This window comes from Erinaceus europaeus, chromosome 15, assembly GCF_950295315.1.
Source record: "Erinaceus europaeus chromosome 15, mEriEur2.1, whole genome shotgun sequence".
Classification (NCBI taxonomy): Eukaryota; Metazoa; Chordata; class Mammalia; order Eulipotyphla; family Erinaceidae; genus Erinaceus; species Erinaceus europaeus.
The window spans coordinates 17472991-17494037 of record NC_080176.1 but is presented as its reverse complement, the minus strand read 5'-3'; the positions used below and the strand labels follow the sequence as shown (position 1 = coordinate 17494037).

At 50.1% G+C, this 21047-nt stretch overlaps 1 protein-coding gene across 2 annotated transcripts in view; it reads right to left on the bottom strand.

Annotated features, from left to right (window-relative positions):
- Positions 1-1942: 1942 nt before the first annotated feature.
- Positions 1943-21047, bottom strand: part of CPPED1 (calcineurin like phosphoesterase domain containing 1) — a 68284-nt gene continuing 49179 nt past the window's right edge. For both annotated transcript variants that reach the window (XM_007529534.3, XM_060172949.1), the window contains 2 exons: positions 14547-14969; positions 1943-2376 (listed from right to left, as the gene is read on the bottom strand). In XM_007529534.3, coding sequence (XP_007529596.2) covers positions 2147-2376; positions 14547-14969 — 653 coding nt within the window. In that variant the 3' untranslated portion in view covers positions 1943-2146. The remainder of the gene's footprint in view (positions 2377-14546; positions 14970-21047) is intronic.

Below are 21047 nucleotides of genomic sequence, written 5' to 3'. Positions count from 1 at the left end.
TGGAGATCAACTCACTTACTGGGGGTTAGCTTGCCCGGCCAGAGCACGCACCTCGCCATAGTCGAGGCCCTGGGTTCGAGCCCTGGAATGGTGCAGGAACAGCATGAATGGCGCTGGGTGAAGGAAAGAATGTCATACACACCCTATGCTAAATTTCATCTCTGGGGTTTCATTGCTCTGAGCTGGCCTTTTCAGATAGAGAAAATCAGAGAGAGAGAAAGAGAGATGGAAAGAGGGAGGGACAGAGGGAGGGAGGGGGAGAGAGAGACACCACAGTACCAAAGCTTCCTTCACACATTGGGAAATGTGTGAAGGCTGACATTGAGCCCGGGACGTTCACATGACAAAGCAGGTGCCCCATGAAGGTGAGCGAGCTACCTTGGTAGGCCTTGAATCCCTATTCAGTTTTTTTAAAAGTATTTTATTTATTTACTTACTTATTGAAGAGGGACACAGAGAAATTGAGAGGGGAGGGGAAGACACACACACACAGAGAGAGAGAGAGAGAGAGAGAGAGACTTGCAGTACTGCTTCACTGTTCATGAAACTTCCCACTGCAGGTGGGGACCGGGGGCTTGAAACCTGGTCCTTATGCACAGTAACATGTGTGCTCTAATGGGTGCTTCACCATCTCCCCCATTTCCTGTTCTTGAGATATCTTCGCTGTGTTTTGAATCGGTTCTTTCCGACCACAGGTTTCTGGGTAAGACGACTTCACTGCATTTCTATCACTTTTAATTCTCTTGCATCGTTCCCCAAGCCCCAAACACCACTGTCTAGAGCTTTCTACACACGTCATATAGTAGAGGACTCCATCCACCTGCTGTGATCAGACACTTTGGTCCTGGCCTCCAGAGCCTCTCTCATGAGCTGTGAGCACAGTCCTGGGACAAACTCCTGGGATCGAGGATGGAAAGACGCCACGTCTCAGGCCTCGAGTCTGTGGCCTCCTAGCGGGTTCTGCTTCTTGATCTCGGATACCCACCAGTTATAAAGATAACAGCCGATCCAAGGCAACACCTGGAGGAGAGCGTTGTCCCCTTGGGATTCACTCACTTACACTGCCACAGAGCCATGCACTCTGAGTTTAACCGACAGTCTTTTGTTTCCTCTAGCTGACACATCCAGTTATCTCTCCCATTTAATTTCTTGCCGTCTCACTACATGGTGGGGAAAAAAACTTTAAAAAGCAAGTCTTCTGGCTGAATGGATCCCGAGATTCACCTGTGCCAGGTGGGTTCTGAAGTTGTAGTGGGCTGACTAAATGCTCCTGGCTGGGGGGAGTGAGAGCTCCTGGTCCCCCTTCCCCAGGGACAACTGCCAGATGAGACCTGGAGGATGAGATGGTGCAGGACGAGGGGCCACAGAAAGACACCACGGAGCAGACCCCTGCAGCAGCACCCAGTGGGACCCACCCGCTCAGGGTCACAGCAACAGGGCAGTGAGCCAGCGTCAGCAACAGCCCACAACATGGCTGAGCTGGTGTTGCCCCACGGAATCCTGATTCATTTCCGTGATGTTGAATATACAGACGCTTACCTGTGCCGTCACAGCGGAGTTTTGGGTGGGGAGTTCTGACGGCAGGAGAACTCCAGTCGTCCAGTGGCTTCAGGCGTCCGGAGCTGGTTCTCTGGGCTGAAATGTTGGTGTGTGGCCCGTTGCCATGCCGGCGATTTCTGCCATCGGAAGGGAAGGCGTCTGCAGCAACAAGATGCCTGGAACAAGCTGCCAGTGAGTGGGTCCCAGGCTGAAATGGGCCTCAGTGGTCTGGCAGTAGAAGGTGCCTCCCAGTGTGAGGAGGGTGATGGGGTAACTCCTCCCTGGCACCCACACTCTCAGGGAGTCCTCAGAGATCACCGTCAGCTGTGAGGCTGCCATGGACCAAATGCTGCCAGCGCACAACCTGCTTCCAGGCGTTGGGACTGAGTCACACACCCAGAGCGAAAGCCAACTGACACTCTTTTATTTATTTCCAGGCTCCCCACCTTTATTATTATTATTATTTATCAGGGAGGGCAGTTGTGTTTGGAGAGAGTTCAGGGTGGCTCCAAGCTTGGCCCTGTGCCTGCAGCCACAAGCTGCATGTCCACCTGTCTGTCTGCCATGATCTCCATGGGGAGGGGGTTGGGAGCTGTCCTCCCAGTGGTCACTTGTCCTTCAACAAGGCCAGCAGGTCCTCTCCGATGCCCTGCTTGCTCAGCTCATCGAGGCTGTAGTAGCGGTGGACGATGGCATCGGCGGTCACCACCACCACTCGGAGCCCGTGGGTGTCCTGGCCCAGCTGGCAGCCGATGGCCGAGGACACCACCATCTCCAGGTCCCCGTAGCTGCCCCCGGCGTTGCGGTGATAGTGGCCCGAGAACACGGCCTTGATGCCTGCGGGGGTGGGGGGGTGGGAGGGAGAGGTTAGCGCCTGAGGGCTCATGAGGGGCTGGGGCTCTGGCTTCTGCAGAAACAAAACAGCATCATATTTTAGTGCCTGCAGTCGGTGGGTGCATGACACAGGAGAAGGCTACATAGGCGATATCAGAGTCACATAGTCCATGACTCCTGCATACTGTGTGTTATTAGCACATGGTGTGACTCCTGTGCGGTGTGTGCTATTAGTACATGGTATGGCTCCTGTGCAGTGTGTGTTATTAGCACATGGTGTGACTCCTGTGCAGTGTATGCTATTAGTACATGGTATGGCTCCTGTGCAGTGTGTGTTATTAGCACATGGTGTGACTCCTGTGCAGTGTATGCTATTAGTACATGGTATGGCTCCTGTGCAGTGTGTGTTATTAGCACATGGCATGACTCCTGTGTAGCGTGTGTTATTAGCACATGGTATGACTCCTGTGTAGTGTGTGTTACTAGCACATGGTACAGAGAAGCACTGGGGCCCAAGCAGAGTGAGATAAGACCCAGCAAGGGAGAGAGGGAAGGAAAGAGGAGGCTGGAGAAAGGGCTTCGAGGCTATAGGGGGAGGAGTTACAGGCCTAGGAAGAAGGCTAATCCTAGAGTGTAGTTGAGAGGGCACAGGTTTAGGAAGCTGACTGCAAGCTTCTCCCACCAGGACAAGGCATGACAAAGGGCACCACGGACAGAGGCAGCGGTGGGCCAGGGCCCAGGGGCACAGAGATGAGGGGTAGAGGTGGGTAGGAGGTGGGAGGTGGTTGCAGCAACGCTGGGCGCTGACCCCAAGCTGTCACAGAGGCTGAGGGGGTTTTCTGTGGGCAGAATATCCAACCTGTACCCCCCACCACCACCACCATCCCAAACTGCAGGCGGCTCCAGGGATGGCAGGAGACAAGCAAGTGACAGTTGCACATCTGCTGCCTGATTTGTAGTATGTTTACTCATGTCCATGGTACAGACACTCTCATCACGGTCAAAGCCCCGAAAGGGAGTGGGGAGCCATCAGTCCTGCCCCAGGGAGCCCTAAAGGTCAGTCAGAAAGCAATGGGTATTGTTATAGCGACTCTGTCCTGGGTTGAATCATGACTCTGACACCTGGGTCTCCATGTAGAACTCAGAGTTGAGGAGGATCCTCTTCTGGAGGAGTCAAATTGGTGGCATGTCAGGAAATTGTGAGGATGTGGTTGAGCTTGGCAGGGCTTGAGTTGAGGGGACATCCATCCTCTCGTCTTATCAGACTTATTATCTACATAATTATTGTTTTGCCTGAAAGATCCCCACCTATTCCATTCCTTTGATCTATCTTCTTTCTACCCTCAAGACCCTCCCTGCCTGCAGGGTATTATTAATCCTACAAGTTAAAACCCTCGCAACAGTTGCTAAGGAAGTTCCTACCTTTCCAGCCCCTTTTGCCTTTCTCCGCCTCTTTCCTAGCCATTTCTGTTTCCAACTTGGCACTTCCGAGTCTGCCCTTTAAAAGCCTTGGCTCTCTGATCAATAAAGAACTGAATTGCCTCGCCACCACGAGTCTATTCCTGAGTCATCTCTCTCGTTGCTGAGTGAGCAGCAGCCCAAGCTGGCTCCGGTGGCATTCTCTCCAACCCAGAGAGTACGTGCCCTGGAAGAGGCACCCCCACACTAGCCTGGCAGTGGCACACCAAGCAGAGCTCTCATATTACAATACCCAAGGACCCGAGTTCAAGGCCCTGGTCCCCACATGCAGGGGGAAAGCTTCACAAGCAGTGAAGCATGTGTACAGGTGTCTTTCTGTTTCTCTCCTTCTTCTCATCCCTCTCAATTTCTCTCTGTCTTATCAAATAAAAGTTACTGGAATCAGGTGGTAGTGCACTGGGTTAGGCGCACACAATGCAAAGGCAAGGACCAGTGCAAGGATCTCAGTTTGAGCCCCCAGCTCCTCACCTGCAGGGGAGTCGCTTCACAGGTGGTGAAGCAGGTCTGCAGGTGTCTATCTTTCTCTCTCCCTCTCTGTCTTCCCCTCCTCTCTCAACCTCTCTCTGTCCTATGCAACAGCAGCAGCAGCAACAACAATAACAACACCAACAACAACAGTGGAAAAAATACGGCCTCCAGAAGCAGTGGATTCATAGTACTGGCACCAAGCCCCAGCAGAGGTTACACAGACTCCTGTGCTGAATACAGGCCCCAGATCAAATCAATGGGATTTATAGCTAATAATATTTATACATTTTCCCCATATTTGGGAGCTTCTGTCTTCCCTGATCCAGCTTTCTAGTCCTATTTCCAACTCTGACACTATCTCCCCAGACAATGCCTTTAGCACACCTGCATGTTTGCTGTCAGGCTCAGGCAAAATTTAGTAAAGTCATGGGCTCCTTGGAATATACCCAAAATAGACGTAACTAGAGTTTTCCAAAATGGAGACCCCAAATCTTATCCGCTATAGTCTTATCTTTAGGTTCCTAATTATTAAACAATTTGTTCTGTTTTATATCTTAACTCTTTTCAGCCACCAGGTTGCATGATGTCAACCTGACTTCCCTGGGCAGATGACCTCACCAATGTGTCCTGGAGCTCCACCCACCTCCCCAGAGCCCTGCCCCACCAGGAAGATAGAAACAGGCTAGGAGTATGGATCGACCTGCCAATACTTGTGTCCAGTGGAGAAGCAGTTACAGAAGCCAGACCTTCCACCTTCTGCACCCCCTAATGATCCTGGGTCCATGATCCTAGAGCGATAAAGAATAGGAAAGCATCCAATGGAGGGGATGGGATGTGGAACTCTGGTGGAGGGAATGGTATGGAATTGTACCCCTCTTATCCTACATCCCTGTTGATCATTATTAAATCAATTAAAAAAATAAAAGGTACCAAAGGGGGGGGGGCTTCCATGAGTGGTGGATTCATCATGCAGCCCCTGAACCCCAGAAATCATCCTGGTAGCAAAACCAAAACAGAAGTGGTTTAGTCCAAGTACCCGAACCAGAATGGATAGACCACGGTCACCTGTTTGCTGACCCGGCTCATCTGGGAACTCGAAAGCATCCCACTTTCTTAAAGGCTGCATTTGGTTCTATCTAGACACCAGGGTGATCACCTCCTCTTTGTCCCCGGGCCCACGCAGTCTAAGCCATAGATCATTTGTCCCTTTACAGAAACACTCTACTGACTCCTGCCTAAGCCCTCACGACAGGGATGCTTTTTATGATTCTCTTCTCGTTTTGTTTGAGAAACTTGGAAGATTCCAAAGGAGCCCAGAAAGAAAATAACATTTATATTCCCACCACCCACAGACCACAAATATTAACATCGTGTGAGATGTGCTCTCTCAGTTCACACACAAAAAGAAAAACGTAATTATGTAAGTTTTATACGGCAATAGCCAACATCCTCCATCATGACTGCCTGCTGGACCAGAGGTATTTAGCTTCAGCATGAAGGGATGGGGTCCTCAGGCCAGAGGGCTAGGGACCCCCATAAATCCAGTCACCCACATTGCACAAGCCACAGTAATGTTTCAGGGGTCTCTCTCCCTCCCCCAACTGCCCCATTTATTAATATTTACTTTTAAATTAAATTTTTTAAAAATGTATTTATTCATTTTCCCTTTTTGTTGCTCATTTCTTAATTGTTGTTGTTATTGTTATTGATGTCATTGTTGTTGGATAGGACAGGAAGAAATGGAGAGGAGGGGGAGAGAAAGATAGACACCTACAGACCTGCTTCACCGCCTGTGAAGCAACTCCCCTGCAGGAGAGGAGCCGGGGGCTTGAACCGGGATCCTTACATTGCGGGTCCTTGTGCTTCGTGCCATGTGTGCTTACCCCGCTGCGCTACTGCCCATCACCCAATATTTATTTTTAAAATGCTTCAAAGGGGTGGCCTGGGAGATGGTGCAGTGGTGGAATTACAAAGGTAAAAGCACTTAAGTTCCTGGGCCAGTGAGATAGCTCATTTGGATAGTGCGCTGCTTTGCCACGTGTGCGACTCAGGTTTGAGCCCGGCCTCCACCACACTGAAGGAAGCTTCAGTGAGGTTCTCTCTCTCTCTCGATGTCTCTCTCTCTCCCCTCTTCTAAAAAGTAAAGAATTTTTTTTTTAAATCCTATGGTCCTGAGTTCACTCCCCATTGTGGCATGCTGGCTCTCCCTCCCTCCCTGCCTCCCTTTCTCTTTCTCTCCTAGGATAAATAAAATAAACCTTTAAGAAAGTGTTTTAAAGAGGCGAGGAGACAATAGTACTGCTGAGAATCCTCCCTGGTCCAATTCTTCCCTCCCCCCCCCCCCCATTTTCACTTTATAAAAAAGCTTATTTATCGAATAACGACAAATTGAGAGGGGAGGGGAACATGGAGGAGAGACAGACGCCTGCAGCCCTCCTCACAGCTCATGAAGCCCTCTCCCCCCGCAGGTGGAGCAGAGGCTTGAACCCCAGCCCTTGCTCATGGCAACATGTGAGCTCATGTGGTATGCCACCACCCAGCCCCTCTTTATTTTCTTAAGAAGAGAGAGGGAGAAAGACACAGAGACAGAGAAAGGACAGGCCCCACATCACTGCTCCTCCATCCTCGGAACCTCCACGGTGCCCCTGTGTGGGACCAACTGGAACCCAAAGCCTCACACACAGCGAGGTCTGTGCTGGGCCAGGTGAGCTCTGTCCCGATGCTGGGGAGAAATGTCTGATGACAGGAGCTGAAATGCTCTCATGTGTGATCTCAGCTTTAAAATCAAGAGGAACTTTTTTTTTTTTTTTTTTTGTCTCCAGGGTTACTGCTGGGACTGGGTGCCTGCACTACAAATCCACTGCTCCGGGAGGCCATCTTTTGTCTGTTGTTGTTGCTGTTATTGTTCACTGTTGTTGTTGTTGGATAGGACAAAGAGAAACTAAGATGGGGGAGACAGAGGAGAGAGAAAGATAGACACCTGCAGACCTGCTACACTGTGTGAAGTGACCCCCTGCAGGTGGGGAGCTGGGGTTCAAACCAGGGTCCTTGCACCGGTCCTTGTGCTTCATACTATGTGTGCCTAACCCGGTGCACCACCACCTGCCCCCCCCCCCAAGGAATTTCTTACTAATGCCACCAAAGAATGATTTAGAGGGCCCCTAATCAAGGGGGCCAGGCGGCGGTGCACCCAGTTGAGGATACACGTTACTACACACAAAGACCCAAGTTCAAGCCCCTGCTCCCCACCTGCAGGGGGGTGAGGGAAGCTTCACAGTGGCTGGAATTCCCTCTCCTTTAGAACTTTGAATATGTCATTCCACTCTCTCCTTGCCTCTAGAGTTTGTGAAGAGAAATCTGAGGAAAGTCTTGATAGCTGCCTTTGTATGTAACTTCTTTCCTTTCCCTAGCAGCCAGCAAATTTTTACCTTATCATTGACTTTTGATAGTTTTATAATAATGTGCCTTGATGTTGGTCTTTTTGTATTTATAAATCTGGGTGACTGTTCTGCCTCTTGAATGAGAATGTTCTGATGGTTTCCTAAGTGAGGGAAGTTCTCAGCTAAAATGGCTTTGAAAATGGACTCTGGGCCTTTGGCTTTGTCCTTCTCTTCAGATATACCAATCACTTTTTAAAAAATATTTATTTAATTTATTTATTCCCTTTTGTTGCCCTTGTTGTTTTATTGTTGTAGTTATTATTATTGTTGTCGTTGTTGGGTAGCACAGAGAGAAATGGAGAGAGGAGGGGAAGACAGAGAGGAGGAGAGAAAGATAGACACCTGCAGGCCTGCTTCACCGCCTGTGAAGCGACTCCCCTGCAGGTGGGGAGACGGGGTTCGAACCGGGATCCTTATGCCGGTCCTTGTGCTTTGCGCCACCTGCGCTTAACCCGCTGCGCTACAGCCCGACTCCCTACCAATCACTTTTATAGTCGATCTTTTGAAGGAGTCTGCAGTTTCACAGGGAGTTGCTTCAGTCTTTCTGAACCATTTCTCTCCCTCATCTTTGAATTGAAAGAGTGGGCTGGCCGTATCTTCTAGATTGGAGATTCTTTCTTCTGAATGTATGCATCTACTTCCTAAGCCTTCTACCTGGGCATGGATTGCAGTTAGAGGGTCTGCTGTTCCCTGGATTTCTGACTGAAGTTCTTCTTTCAAGATTTGAAGATTCTTAGTGAACTCTGTTATAAGTTCCTCTCTCGTGTGTTTTAATTCCATAGTAACATGCTCTTTAATTCTTGCTTAAATTCTTCATAAAACCCTCCCAATGAGCTCTGTGTAGTCTGTCTCTGAGAGTCTCTCTAAATCTGTAATTCCTTGGATTGTCTCTGTTTCACTTCTGTCTGGCTGATACAGCACAGTTGGCTGTTCTATTTCTCTGCTTGCACATTTTTTTGTGCTGGTTATTGATGGCCAGCAGGTGGTGATGTTGTCATCTCTAGGTTTCTCTTGTTTGTATGATCTGAGGTGGGTGGGATAGAGTGTGTGTGTGTGGGGGGGGGTTGCTTTGGGCTGTCTTGTGGTCCCAAATGCCCTGTTTTATGTTGTGTTTTTGCCTTAAATTCAGAAGGCTAAAGCCCCTCTGAGTCGAAGACTGAGAGGTTTTAAGCCCCTGTCTCTTTTCTCCTGGCACTAGCAACAGTGTTACTTGCTTGCTGTGCCTAAAGTGAAATCGCCAAAACGGTGTGGTTCAGTGGCCGCTGCTCCCAGAGCTCTGATTTGACTTTGCTGTCCTTCAACCAGCGCCCAGGCACCCCCTTTTCGCTCCAACCGCACCCAAGACCCCCCTGAGGCTGCAGAACTTTCGGCTGTAGATTATGACTTCAGTTGGGTCTCTTGCTGTGTTTATTTGTTGGCTTGAGACGAGGTGATTTGGTCCCAGTTATTCCATGGCCACGCCTCCCGGAAGTCCTGCAGGTGTTTCTCTATTTCTCTATCTTTCCCACCCTTATCAATTTCTGACTATCCAAGATAAATAGAAATTTGATAGTATTACATGAAACTAAAAAGCTTCTACACAAAAAGAAAGAAGGAGGGAAGGAAGGATGGGAGGGAAAAATGTTGCTGGGGAACAACAGAGCCAAGAAAGCACCAAGTTCCAGCAGTCACCCTGGCGGCACAAACACAGCACAACACAGCACAACACAGCACAAAAACAAGCTATGAATCTCTTCCATTTCTCAGAAGAACTTTTCATCTGTCGTGGAATCTTTTTTATTTCAATATTCTATTTATTGTATTTTTTATTCATTTAAAAAAATTGTGATTAATAGTAGGTTATAAGATTGTAAGATCACAGTGTATATCGTTCACACCACATCCACCACCAGGGTTCTGTGACCTCACCTTCCCACCTCCCACAGATGACCACTATAGTTTTCACAAGTCTTACAGTTTGCTTGCTTCTGTTTTGTTTTATTGTTTCAGAACTTTCTCAGAAGAACTTTTCACACCTGGTTGAGCGCACAGGTTTCAGTGTGCAAGGACCCAGGTTTGAGCCCCCGTTCCCCATGTGCAGGGGGAAAGCTTCACAAGTGGTGAAGCAGGGTTGCAGGTGTCTCTCTGTCTCTCAAGCTCTCTATCACCCCTTTCCTCTCAATTTCTGGCTGCCTCTATCCAACAAATAAATAAAGATAATAAAAAAATTTAATAAAAAAAGAACTTTTCAATGAATTAAGACCAGGACACTTTAAAGGAAAACACATATATTCTGAACTAGAAAAGGGAGGACGAGCCTGAGATACTTCCATTTCACAGAGGAATCCCACTGCTCCGATGGAAATGACACTAATTGCTGTTTTTAAAACAGGACCTGAAAATGAGCAGTGCTAATATTTTGACTTGGCAAAGTGAAACAGACCCGGCTTTCCCGCCGGCGCCTGTGGCTCCTCACTGAGGCCCCGTGACCTGGCTTCTGGGCAAGAGCCTCGTTCTCCATGGAAGACTGACCCACGAGCAGAGCCGGACCTCTCTCTGCCTCTCCCGCTCCTGTCCTGGGGGCCCTGGCTGACGGCTGAATGAATAAATGTTGACTTAAATCCAGGACCGACGCATACAATCGAAAGACTTGATTTTAACAGTAATTAGCTCAAAAGATCCCTCCAGAGAAAGAGAGAGACGCCATCCACCGTTACCTACCAGACGCAGCTCTGGCAGTTGGTTTTTTATCTCGTCCCCCAGAGGAGGGCGTGCAGAAGGCAGGTGGCTTGAGTATATTTCACAGTGAGCTGATCAGAGCATGCAAAGAAGTGGCCTGGAGGTGACACACCCGGTTGAGCGCACAGTTAACAACATGCAGGGACCCGGATGGAGCCCCTGCTCCCCACCTGCACTGAAGCTTCATGATCGGTGGAGTAAGTCTACAGGTTTCTCTTTCTCTCCTCCTCTCTTCTCAATTTCTCTGTCTTATCAAAGAAGACAGAAAAATTTAAAAAGGAAAAAAAATTTTAAAAGGCCACTGGGAGCAGTGGATTTGTAGTGCCTGCACCAAGTCTTAGTGATAACTTGGTAGCAATTAAAAAAAAAACTTTCAAAAGACGGGGCCTCCTGGCACGGAGACCAAAGGCAACTTAAAAATGTTATTCTCTCTTTTTTTGGCAGGACAGAAATAAATTGAGAGGAGAGGACCAGAGAGAGAAAGAGAGAAACAGAAAGATAACCTGTAGTACTACTTCGCTTGAAGATAGGGGACTGGGGGATTAAACCTGGGTCCTTGCTCTTACTAATAACCTGTGCACTCCACTGGGTGCACCACCACCTGGCACCTCAAATGCAACTTAAAGAGGTTAAACTTCCTCAAGATGACAAGCCCCCAGAACCTTTGGATTCTACAGATGCTTAAAAGGGGTGGGGGGTGGGGTGTTTGGCAGACTGAGAGGTGGCCCACGCAGGGCCTAGAATCTTGGACTTAAAAGTAGGAGGCCCAGAGTTTGATCCCCGGGCTTGGCATGTGATGTTCTGGCTCTCAATCGTTAATGTTTAGTCACTGTCTGTGTTTAACAAGGGATGTTTACAACCTCGCAACACAGGTTGGCTTAACAACGCAGGAATCACTCGGGTGGCTTCTAAACACGTGCTTTACAGAGAGCACCGCAGGGCCACCGGCTGGCATTGTCTTGTGACACATCTGCTGGATTCCTGCTGACCGTGCCTGCGTGTGTGAGTCACGAGCTCGAGAATGTGTTCACCCACATGCTCCTCAGCCAGAGTTGATGCAACTCTACTGCTGAGCTCCCTGGGGACTCCCCTGTTTAATCCAGTGCTACCAAAATCTTTTTTTTCTCTTTAATAGTTTATTTTAATAAGGTGGGGTGGAGAGAGAGGGAGAGGGAGAGGGGGAGGGGGAGGGGGAGGGGGAGGGGAGGGGGAGGGGAGGGGGAGGGGGAGGGGAGGGGGAGGGGGAGGGGGAGGGGGAGGGGGAGGGGGAGGGAGAGAAGTACGGAGACCAGAGCACTGCTCAGCTCTGGTTTATGGTGGTGCTGCAGATTGAACCTGGGACCTCAGAGCCTCAGGCTTGAGAGACTTTTGCAGAACCATGATGCCATCTTCCCAGCCCTTGTTTTCCACACTCTCAAATTAATCCTCTCTTTTAAAAGACTCTTGTTTGTTTGTTTGACCAGACCACTGCTCAGCTCTGGTTTATGGTGATGTGGGGGATAGAACCTGGGACTTTGGAGCCTCAGGCATGACAAGTCTCCTTGTATAACCATTGTGCTATCTATCCCTACCCTTAAAAGACTTTTAAAGAAAACAAATCAAATCCAAACAAAACAAACAGATTCATGTATAAGAGACAGATCCAGAGCACCACTCAGGCGTCCGCAGTGTTGGGGACAGAGCCTGGGCCTCATGCAGGCCCAGCCCCCACTCCCGGAGCTCTAACACCACTGACACCTCTTTCTGGTAAGAGGAGAAGTGCCAGGTGCTGCTGCCTAAAATCTCCACCTTCCTGAAAGGACTGCAGCCAAACACACTTCTTGGTGAAAAGAGTTGCTTATCTGGAGCTGTTACATTGCTGGTGGGAATGCAAACTAGTGCAGGCCCTGCCAACACCCATGTCCAGCGGAGAAGCAGTCACAGAAGCCAGACCTCCCACCTTCTGCACCCCATAAAGAGTTCTGGCCCATACTCCCAGAGGGATAAAGAATAGGGAGGCTATCAAGGGAGGGGATTGGGATATGGAACTCTGGTGGTGGGAATTATATGGAATTGGGGGGGGGGGCGTATAAGGACAGAGATAGATGCCACAGCAGTACTCCACCATCCATAGGGCTCTGATGTAGTGCCCTGGCTTGAACCCAGGGCCTCGTGCACAGTTGGGTGAATGCTTTCACAGGTGTGTTATCTCCTGGTCCTGCTCATGATTTTCTTTCTTTCTTCTTTTCTTTCCTTCCTTCCTTCCTTCCTCCCTTCCTTTTTTTGAATAGAATATTATTTTTTGATTAACTTTTTGTTCGTTTTGCTTTTTTAATTTAATTTTTATTTATCACTGAATAAAGACAGAGAGAAATTGAGAGGGGTGGAAGAGCTAGAGAGAGAGAGAGAGAGAGACAGAGAAACACCTACCTGCAGCCCTGCTTCACCACTCGTCAAGCTTTCCCCCTGCAGGTGGGAGACTTGAACCCAGATCCTTGCATGCACACGCTTAACCAGGTGTGCCTTGGTTTATTTTTTAATAGCTTGTATTAGTGAATTAATGTTGATTTATAAGATTTTAAGATGATAGGGGTACAATTCCACACTGTTCCCACAGGGAATAGTGGAGTCAGACAGGTACCAAAATAGCAATAACCCTCGTGGAGATAAAATAAAATAAAATGAAATGAAATAAAGTAAAATAACACTATAGCCAGCTGAGCTGGCTCTCTTTCGTTCACGTAAAGCATGAGTATTACAGGTAAAAACTAGAATTCTGTGAAATGACTAACTCCTGCACAAAAGATCAACTGATCAGATGGTTTTTTGCCTAATTGCCAAATCTGCCCACCAGGGCCTTGGCACCCAGAGCCACAAGCCTCATGAGACCCAGCAGCGTTTAGCATCTGTCAGGCGGCACCCAGTGTCCCAGGTCCCTGGTCCTATCCACTGTCTTGGAGAGGTGGATGCCCTGACTCCTGACTCGGCCCCCACATCCTCCCTCCTCTCCCTGGGTCCCCACATCCCCTCCAGACCCACTCTGCACTGCAAAGGCCTCTACGGATGGCTCCCAACTTCACCTCCGGGAATGGCTGGAAAATCATCTCTGATCAAGCTGGCTTTTCGAGGGCCATCTTGGAAGCAGAGGTGGACCCACTGTGTGCCGCACAAGTGGGTGTCCGGGGCTCAGAGAGGAAGGGGAGTGCTTCTCTCAGCGTCCACCTGTTGCTATGAGGGCTATATCTTTTTCTTTTCTTAATTTTTTGCCACCAAGGTTATTGCTAGGACTCGGCGCTGGCATCACAAACCCACAACTCCCAGAAGCTCGCTCCTTCCTTCCTTCCTTCCTTCCTTCCTTCCTTCCTTCCTTCCTTCCTCTCTCTCTTCCTTTCTCCCTCCTTCCCTCCCCTCCTCTTCCCTCTCCTTCCTTCTATCCTTCCGTCTTTCCTTTCTTTTATTGTTACTTGAGAGGACAGAGAGAAATTAAGAGGGGAGGGCAGTGAGGGAAAGAGACAGACACCTGCAGACCTGCTGCTCCGCTCGCCAGTCTCCCTGCTGCACGCGCTGAGCGCACCACTGCCCATTCTCCTTGCATCTACACTTTAGAAAAAGATGGGTGAACGACGTCAGGGGCAGATCCAGAAGAGACACTTTGCTCCCAGGACTGAAGCTTGGCATGTTACAGGTGGCTCAGAAGAGGGGCAGAGACCCTGGTTTCACAGGGGCCATGGGCAGGAGAAAGGGATAGGTCCAGGCCAGGGCCATCGGAGCTGGGGGCTCAAAGGGGACAGCGGGTGGCCCGTGATCTGACAGGCTGCCTCTTCTGCTTCCTGAGAACTGGGGGAAAGTCCCAGGATTCCCCTGGACATGTGACACTGGGTGGCTTCCCAGGGCCCATTCAACCACACTCGGACCCTGAACCCCTTGCCCCTGCCTCCAGGAACCCCCATCTCAGTGGCGCCCTGGGAGCTGGTGTGAGCCCCCACCCTCCCTCTGCCAGGAGCTGCTGTGTCCTCTGAGCCCAGCTGCGGAGGGGCAGAAGGCCCTGGAAGCCTGTCCCCCACCCCTACCCCCACCCCCAGGCCCTACCTGCCCTGGTGAACCTGTCGGCCAGGTCCCTGCGCACGTCGCGGGCCAGGTTGAAGTAGTCGTCGTCCTCGTCGATGCTCTGCAGGAACAGCGGGATGTGCTGGAAGACCACGGCGTGACGGCACTGCCGCTGCCCGGCCTGGCGCAGCTGCCCCTCCAGCCATTCGTCCTGGGCGGCCCGCAGGCCCGGGCAGCGCGAGGCGTCTGCCAGCAGCTGCGAGTTGAGCGTCAGGAACAGCACGCCGCCCACCCAGAAGCTGAAATAGTCGTCGCCCCAGGTCCGCCGGAACTCTTCCACGCTCTCGGCCGTGGGCTCGTTGCCGACGTCATGGTTGCCGCTGACCAGCACCAGCGGGATGTCGCTGTCCACCGCCGCGAGCACCCGCTGCAAGTCCTCTGTCTGCTCTTTCCGCCAGCGTGTGCCTGGGAGGGACGAGGGGGGGTGTGTGTGGAGGTGGCCGTGTCTTCACCTCAGCCACTGACACCAGAGAAAAAGGGGCATCCGGAGCTGGGAGGCAGCTCAGCTGGCGGGGGGGCACACCTTGCCCAGCACGAGGCATTGAGTTTGGGTCCTGGCACCGCATGGGAGCACCATGCCAGCCCTGGGGGAGCTCCTGGAATGGTGGAGCTAAGGCTCCAGTGTTTCTCTCTTCCTTTCCCTTCTTAAAATGAATAGAAAAACTGGCCTGGGGAGGGCACTTAGTGGTGGCAACATGGATGCAGGAGGGCCTGGGTTCATTCCCCTGGATCCTGCCCAACACACACACACACATTCTCTCTCTCTCTCTCTCTCTCATCAAAAAACATACTCAGCTGGGCACATGTAAAGGAATCCCATGCTCAAAGCAGTCCAAGTCCACTGAGTGACACAGAGCTGTTAGGATATGAAATATTAGCAACAGTTCTTTATTTTCCTTTTTCTAAATTTTAAGCTTTTTTTTTCTTTTCCTCTTTTTTTATTGTTGTAGTTATTGTTGTTGTTGTTGTCATTGTTGGATTGGACAGAGAGAAATATAGAGAGGAGGGGAAGACAGAGAGGGGGAGAGAAAGATAGACACCTGCAGACCTGCTTCACCTCTTATGAAGTAAGTCACTGGCTTATACTGGTGCTGGGGATTTGAATCTGGGACCTTGGAGCCTCAGGCATGAAAAATCTACTACGTAAAAACTACGTAAAAACTCTGTGCTCTCTTCCTGTTGCAGCAGAATTTAATTTCGAGCTTTAATGTAGATGGAAGGCAAATGTCAGCTCTTAGCTTTCCTGCTCTCTCTTGTTTGATTATTTATGGCGCTGGGATTCCAGGGAGGGCGCCACAAGAAGTGATGCTCACTCTCTCCCACTGAGTTGTTTCTCTAGCTATTTTTAATGTTTGATATATATGTAGTGGGGACAACAGACATTGACAGGGAAGGAGGAGCTAGGAAAGGAGAGAGAGAGAGACACCTGCAGCCCTGCTTCACTGCTTATGAAGCTTCCCCCCCTGCAGGTGGGGAGCAGGGGCTTGAACTGGGGTCCTTTTGCAGTACGTGCCACCACCCAGCCTCTCCTAGCTATTTTTTAAATGAATTTGATTTCCTAAAACATATAAACAATGAAAGTATTATATATATATATATATATATATATATATATATATATATATATTTGTCTGAGAGAGAGAGAGAGAGAGAGAGAGAGAGCCGGGGCACACTCAGCTGCCTCTTATTCTGCTCCAGGGTGATTGCTGGGGCTCCTGGCAGCCTTTTTTTTTTCATTTTATTGGATAGAGACAAGAGAAAAATTGAGAGGGGAGAGGAGATAGAGAAGGAGAGAGAAAGACAGAAACCTTCAGACATGCTTCACCACTTGTGAAGCATCCCTGCTTCAGGTGGTGAACACAGGCTTAAACCCGGATCCTTGTACTGTGTTTGCTTAACCGGGTGTGTCACCGCCCGACCCCCACTGCTTCCTGTTCTGCTCCTTCTTCTCAGGCCCTGTGCTCAGGCTCCTGGAGGAGACTGCTCCATCCTCCTGGCCATTCTCAGGCACAGCTGTCTCTGTCTCTCTGTGCCCAGCAGATCTTGGGGGGGGTCCCTTCTGCTCACTCGGTTCCTGGCCTTTACCAAGCTCTGAGCAGAGCACGCCTGACAGTCAGCTCACGGTGCCTGCACACAACTCTAGATTGTCCTCAGGTTCGCTTACCCGAGATGAAGCCTGCAGGGGCCAGGGAGGTTAAAAATAAATAGCAGCGTGTGCTTGGGACGGCTCCTGGTGAAACAACATCCTAATTACTCAGGCGTGGCAGTGGGGCCCTGGGAGGGCTGAGATGGGGTCTTGGCTGTGAGGCTGATGTCAGAATGGGGACACGTCAAGATTCAGTGCTTATGGGGCCTCCCGGCAGATGACTTCATTCCCAGAACACAGGTGTCCTGGTCCCTCTTCCCCATTACAGCTCCGGCTTCTGACAGGAAAATAATGACCAGGCTCGGCTAGAGGCACAGCCAGCACAGCAACGCCGCTGCCCTCCATCTCCACGGTGTCTGCAAGGGGTCCCCCACGGCGGGACCCAGGATCACGGCAGCAGTGCTGGGAGTCTCCGTCCTGCTCCAGAGAGCTTTCCTTCCTCCCTTCTGTTCCCTTCCTCTCCTTTCTCCTCCCTTTTATTTCTATCATTAAATGTTTGATACTGTTTTTTCCCCTATTATATGTATTATTTTTTTCATGAGAGGTACAGAGAGAAGGATACAAAAAGAGAGAGAAAGGCCAGAGCCCTGCTCAGCTCTGGTTTATGGTGGTGCTGGGGATTGAACCTGTGACCTCTGGGCCTCAGGCATGAGAGTTTCTTTGAAAAACCTTCATGCTGTCTCCCAGCCCTTTCTTATTTACTGCTACCGGACATACTGCTGGGGGTTGGTGCCTCTATGACAAATCCACTATTCTCAGTAACATTTCACTGTTTAAATTCATTTTTATTATATTTATTTACCTAATTTATTTATTCATTGGATAGAGACAGCCAGAAATCGAGAGGGAAGGGGGAGAGAAAAAAAAAACAGAGACACCTGCAGCCCTGCTTCACCACTTGCAAAGCTTTCCCCCAAAGGTGGGGGTTGAGGGCTTGCACCCAGGTCCTTGCCCATTGTAACATGTGCTCAGCTAGCTGCACAACTGCCTGGTCCCCTATAAAAATATATATATGGGAGTCAGGCAATAGTGCAGCGGGTTAAGCGCATGTGGCGCTAAGCACAAGGACCGGCGGAAGGGTCCTGGTTCGAGCCCCTGGCTCCCCACCTGCAGGGGAGTTGCTTCACAGGCAGTGAAGCAGGTCTGCAGGTGTCTGTCTTTCTCTTCCCCTCTCTGTCTTCCCCTCCTCTCTCCATTTCTCTCTGTCCTATCCAACAACGATATCAATAACAACAATAATAACTACAACAATAAAACAACTAGGGCAACAAAAGAGAATAAATAAATATAAATTTTTAAAATATATATATATTTTTAAATTTCTTTATTGGTGAATTAATGTTTTACATTTGACAGTAAATACCATAGTTTCTACATGCATAACATTTGCCAGTTTTCCATATAATAATACAACACCCACTAGGTCCTCTGTCATCCTTTTTGGACCTGTATTCTCCCCACCCCAACCCACCCACCCCCAAATTTTTTAATGGCAACCAGGAATGGTGGAACTGTGAGGTACTGAGTCCCAGCAATAACCCTGGTGGCAATAAATAAATAAATAAACCTATCTGTGACAGATGACACTCAGGGGACATAAAGATGAAGGGTCTGCAGGCCCATGATATTCTCAGGAACCCCAAGAATGAGGTGAGGTGAGCCCGGGTGGTAGTGTGAGCATTTGCCCACATGAAGCCAAGGGCTCTCAGCTCAGGCTATAAGAAACCACGGTAAACACCACACCAGCCGCTGCTCATAAGAGCCCCTATGTGTGCTGAGCACCTCAGCCAGCCGGGCCTCAGCCAGCTTCAGCCAGCCAGGCCTGGTTGACCAGCTGTCTGGGCCCCTCCTCATGCTACTGCCACCCTACTGAGCAAAGCCACACTGGAACAACAGCCGGCAACAAGGGAGAAGAAATGGGGCCACGCAGTCTTTGAGCTGCAGGAGGGGTAGGTGAAGAGCTTAGAGGGCAGAGGGCAGAGGGCAGAGGGCAGGTCCAGGAGAGGGGCCTCCAGGATGGAGCATTCTGTATCTGGAAGCTCAGCTGAATTGAGGGCTTGGAACCTGCCAGTCATCTGGTCTACCAGCCACCACAGTGGGCAGAGACCACAGCTGGGACTCCTCACTGACAACCCAGCCACCCATCTCCCTCCTTGAGTGGCAAGAGGGCCAGAGGGAAACCAGGGCTCAATCCCAAAGGGGGAAGGGGCACAAGCTGGGGACATGGCCAGGCTAGAAGCTGGGCCATTACCAGGTTGAGAACTGTGATATCATAAGCATAAATGCTAGGGTACTTCAAGGCTCAGTGGCTGGGATACTGCAAAAGTACATGTTAGGATATTATTAAATGCTAAGTCATTATGAGGCTAAATTTCCTCAGGTTTAATTTGACTTGAACATAATTTAATCCTTCTGACAACCCCAAATATAATCCTATACTCACAGAGTCATACAAAGTCGGGGCAGGGGGGTGGGGGGTTAGTCCCCAGTCTGTGTTCTTAATTCATCTATATATCTGAAAAAGACACAAAACCAGAATGCTCCTGTAGATACACAGGGCAGAAATACTTCTACCTCCGGGGTCACTGGTTTCTGTGAGCATGAGAATTCAGAACTCAGAAAGGCATGAGGAATTCAGTGGAGGCACGTCCTCACCCCAACACACACACAAGGATGGTAGACGGTGGAGCTTTGTTGATGCCATGAGGGCAAAGTGGCCCTGAACTGCCCCCCCACTCCTGTACAGAGGTATTTGCCCAGGATAGGGTGAGGGGAGGATGCAGGGGGTTCACACTCACCGCCTCTGTGCGGCACAGAATCATGAGCGATTCTCTCCTTCCTCTGCTTCCTAGATGCCTTTCAATTGGGCATCTCTTACTTTTATAACCACACAAAAACCCTCACACACATTACTAAAAAGAAAACAAACAAACAAAAAGATACACATCACAGGGACAAGCGTCCCTGGGTATTTTGGCTCGCTGAGGCGTCGCTGAAGGTGGTGACATGAACACAGACGATCGGTGTCTCATTGATTCCAGACAAGAACGCGGAGATTTTCCTGAATGGTGAAAAGCAGAAGCACCTGGCAAGGCACCCTGCCCATTCACACGGGAAGAGACGGTGCGAACCACTCAGGGTAAAATTCAAGCGCAGGGACCAAGCTGCTAGGAGCTGATGGAGCTGATGGAGCAGGGCCCTGGACTAGAAATCATCACCTTGTGACACCCCAAAGATAAAATCCCTCAGGGTCAGAGCAGTGGTGTGCTTGGCTTGAGCATACACATTACAGTGTAGAAGGACCCAGGTTCAAGCCCCCTGTCCCCACCTGCAAGGGGGAAGCTTCACAAGTGGTGAAGCAGGACTGCAGGTGTCTCTTTTTCCTCTCCCCCCTCTCCCTCCCCCTTCTCTTCTCAATTTCTATCAAACAAATAAAAATGTAAATAAAATAATATAATCAAAAAGATACCATCGCCCCAAATTCCAGCTGCGAGATGACTAGCAGACTGTTTCTGCTGAGACAGGCTTCACTGTTGGGCTCTGACTCTTTGCTCTGGGAGGCCAAGTGCTGGCTTCACTCTCTCAGGGAGCCGAGGCCAAAGGTCCTTCAGACGCGAGACACGAGACAGAAAGGAGAGCTGAGCATCAGACAGCAAAGACCATCATGCTGGGGGGCGGGCGAAGGGCTGAATAACTACCAGCACGTGTCTGCGAACACGTTGATGTGACGGCTCCACAAAAAATGACCTGCCAGGGAAGGGAGGGACCAGCTGTGGACGACAGCAGGCCCGGCAAGCAGCTCTAACCAAAGGGATCCGGAGCACAGTAGCTGGGGCTGCAGTGACTGAGCTCCGGGAAGCAGGCAGTCCCAGTCGGGGGACAGGTGCTTGTCTGCTGGGCTCCGGTGACAGCCTGCTGGGGTCACACAAGGCTGGCCGCTCTACCTGTCCTTCCTCACGTGACAGGGAGAGGAGTAAGTGTCTGCTGATGCCCCTTGTGGAAAGGACATGAATTCCACTTGCGGGGGCCCCACCCTCAAGCCCCAGTCCCTTCCCAAAGGCCCCAGATCCTGAAACCATCCCTTTCCGTTGGAGGAGGAATCAGTCTTTCAACACAAGGCTCCTGGCGGTGGGGGTAGGGGACAGGGAGGCATCACATCCAACCAGCAGCGCCACAGGAAAGCTGGAACGCAAAGTCAGCTAAATGAGCTTTGATTTTCTAGTTCCCAGACAGGATTGAGAATGTAGATGATTTCCAATTAAGGATACAGATGCAAGGCCGGGCAGTGGTGTGCCCGGTTAAGCACACATAGTATGAAGCTCAAAGACCTGAGCAAG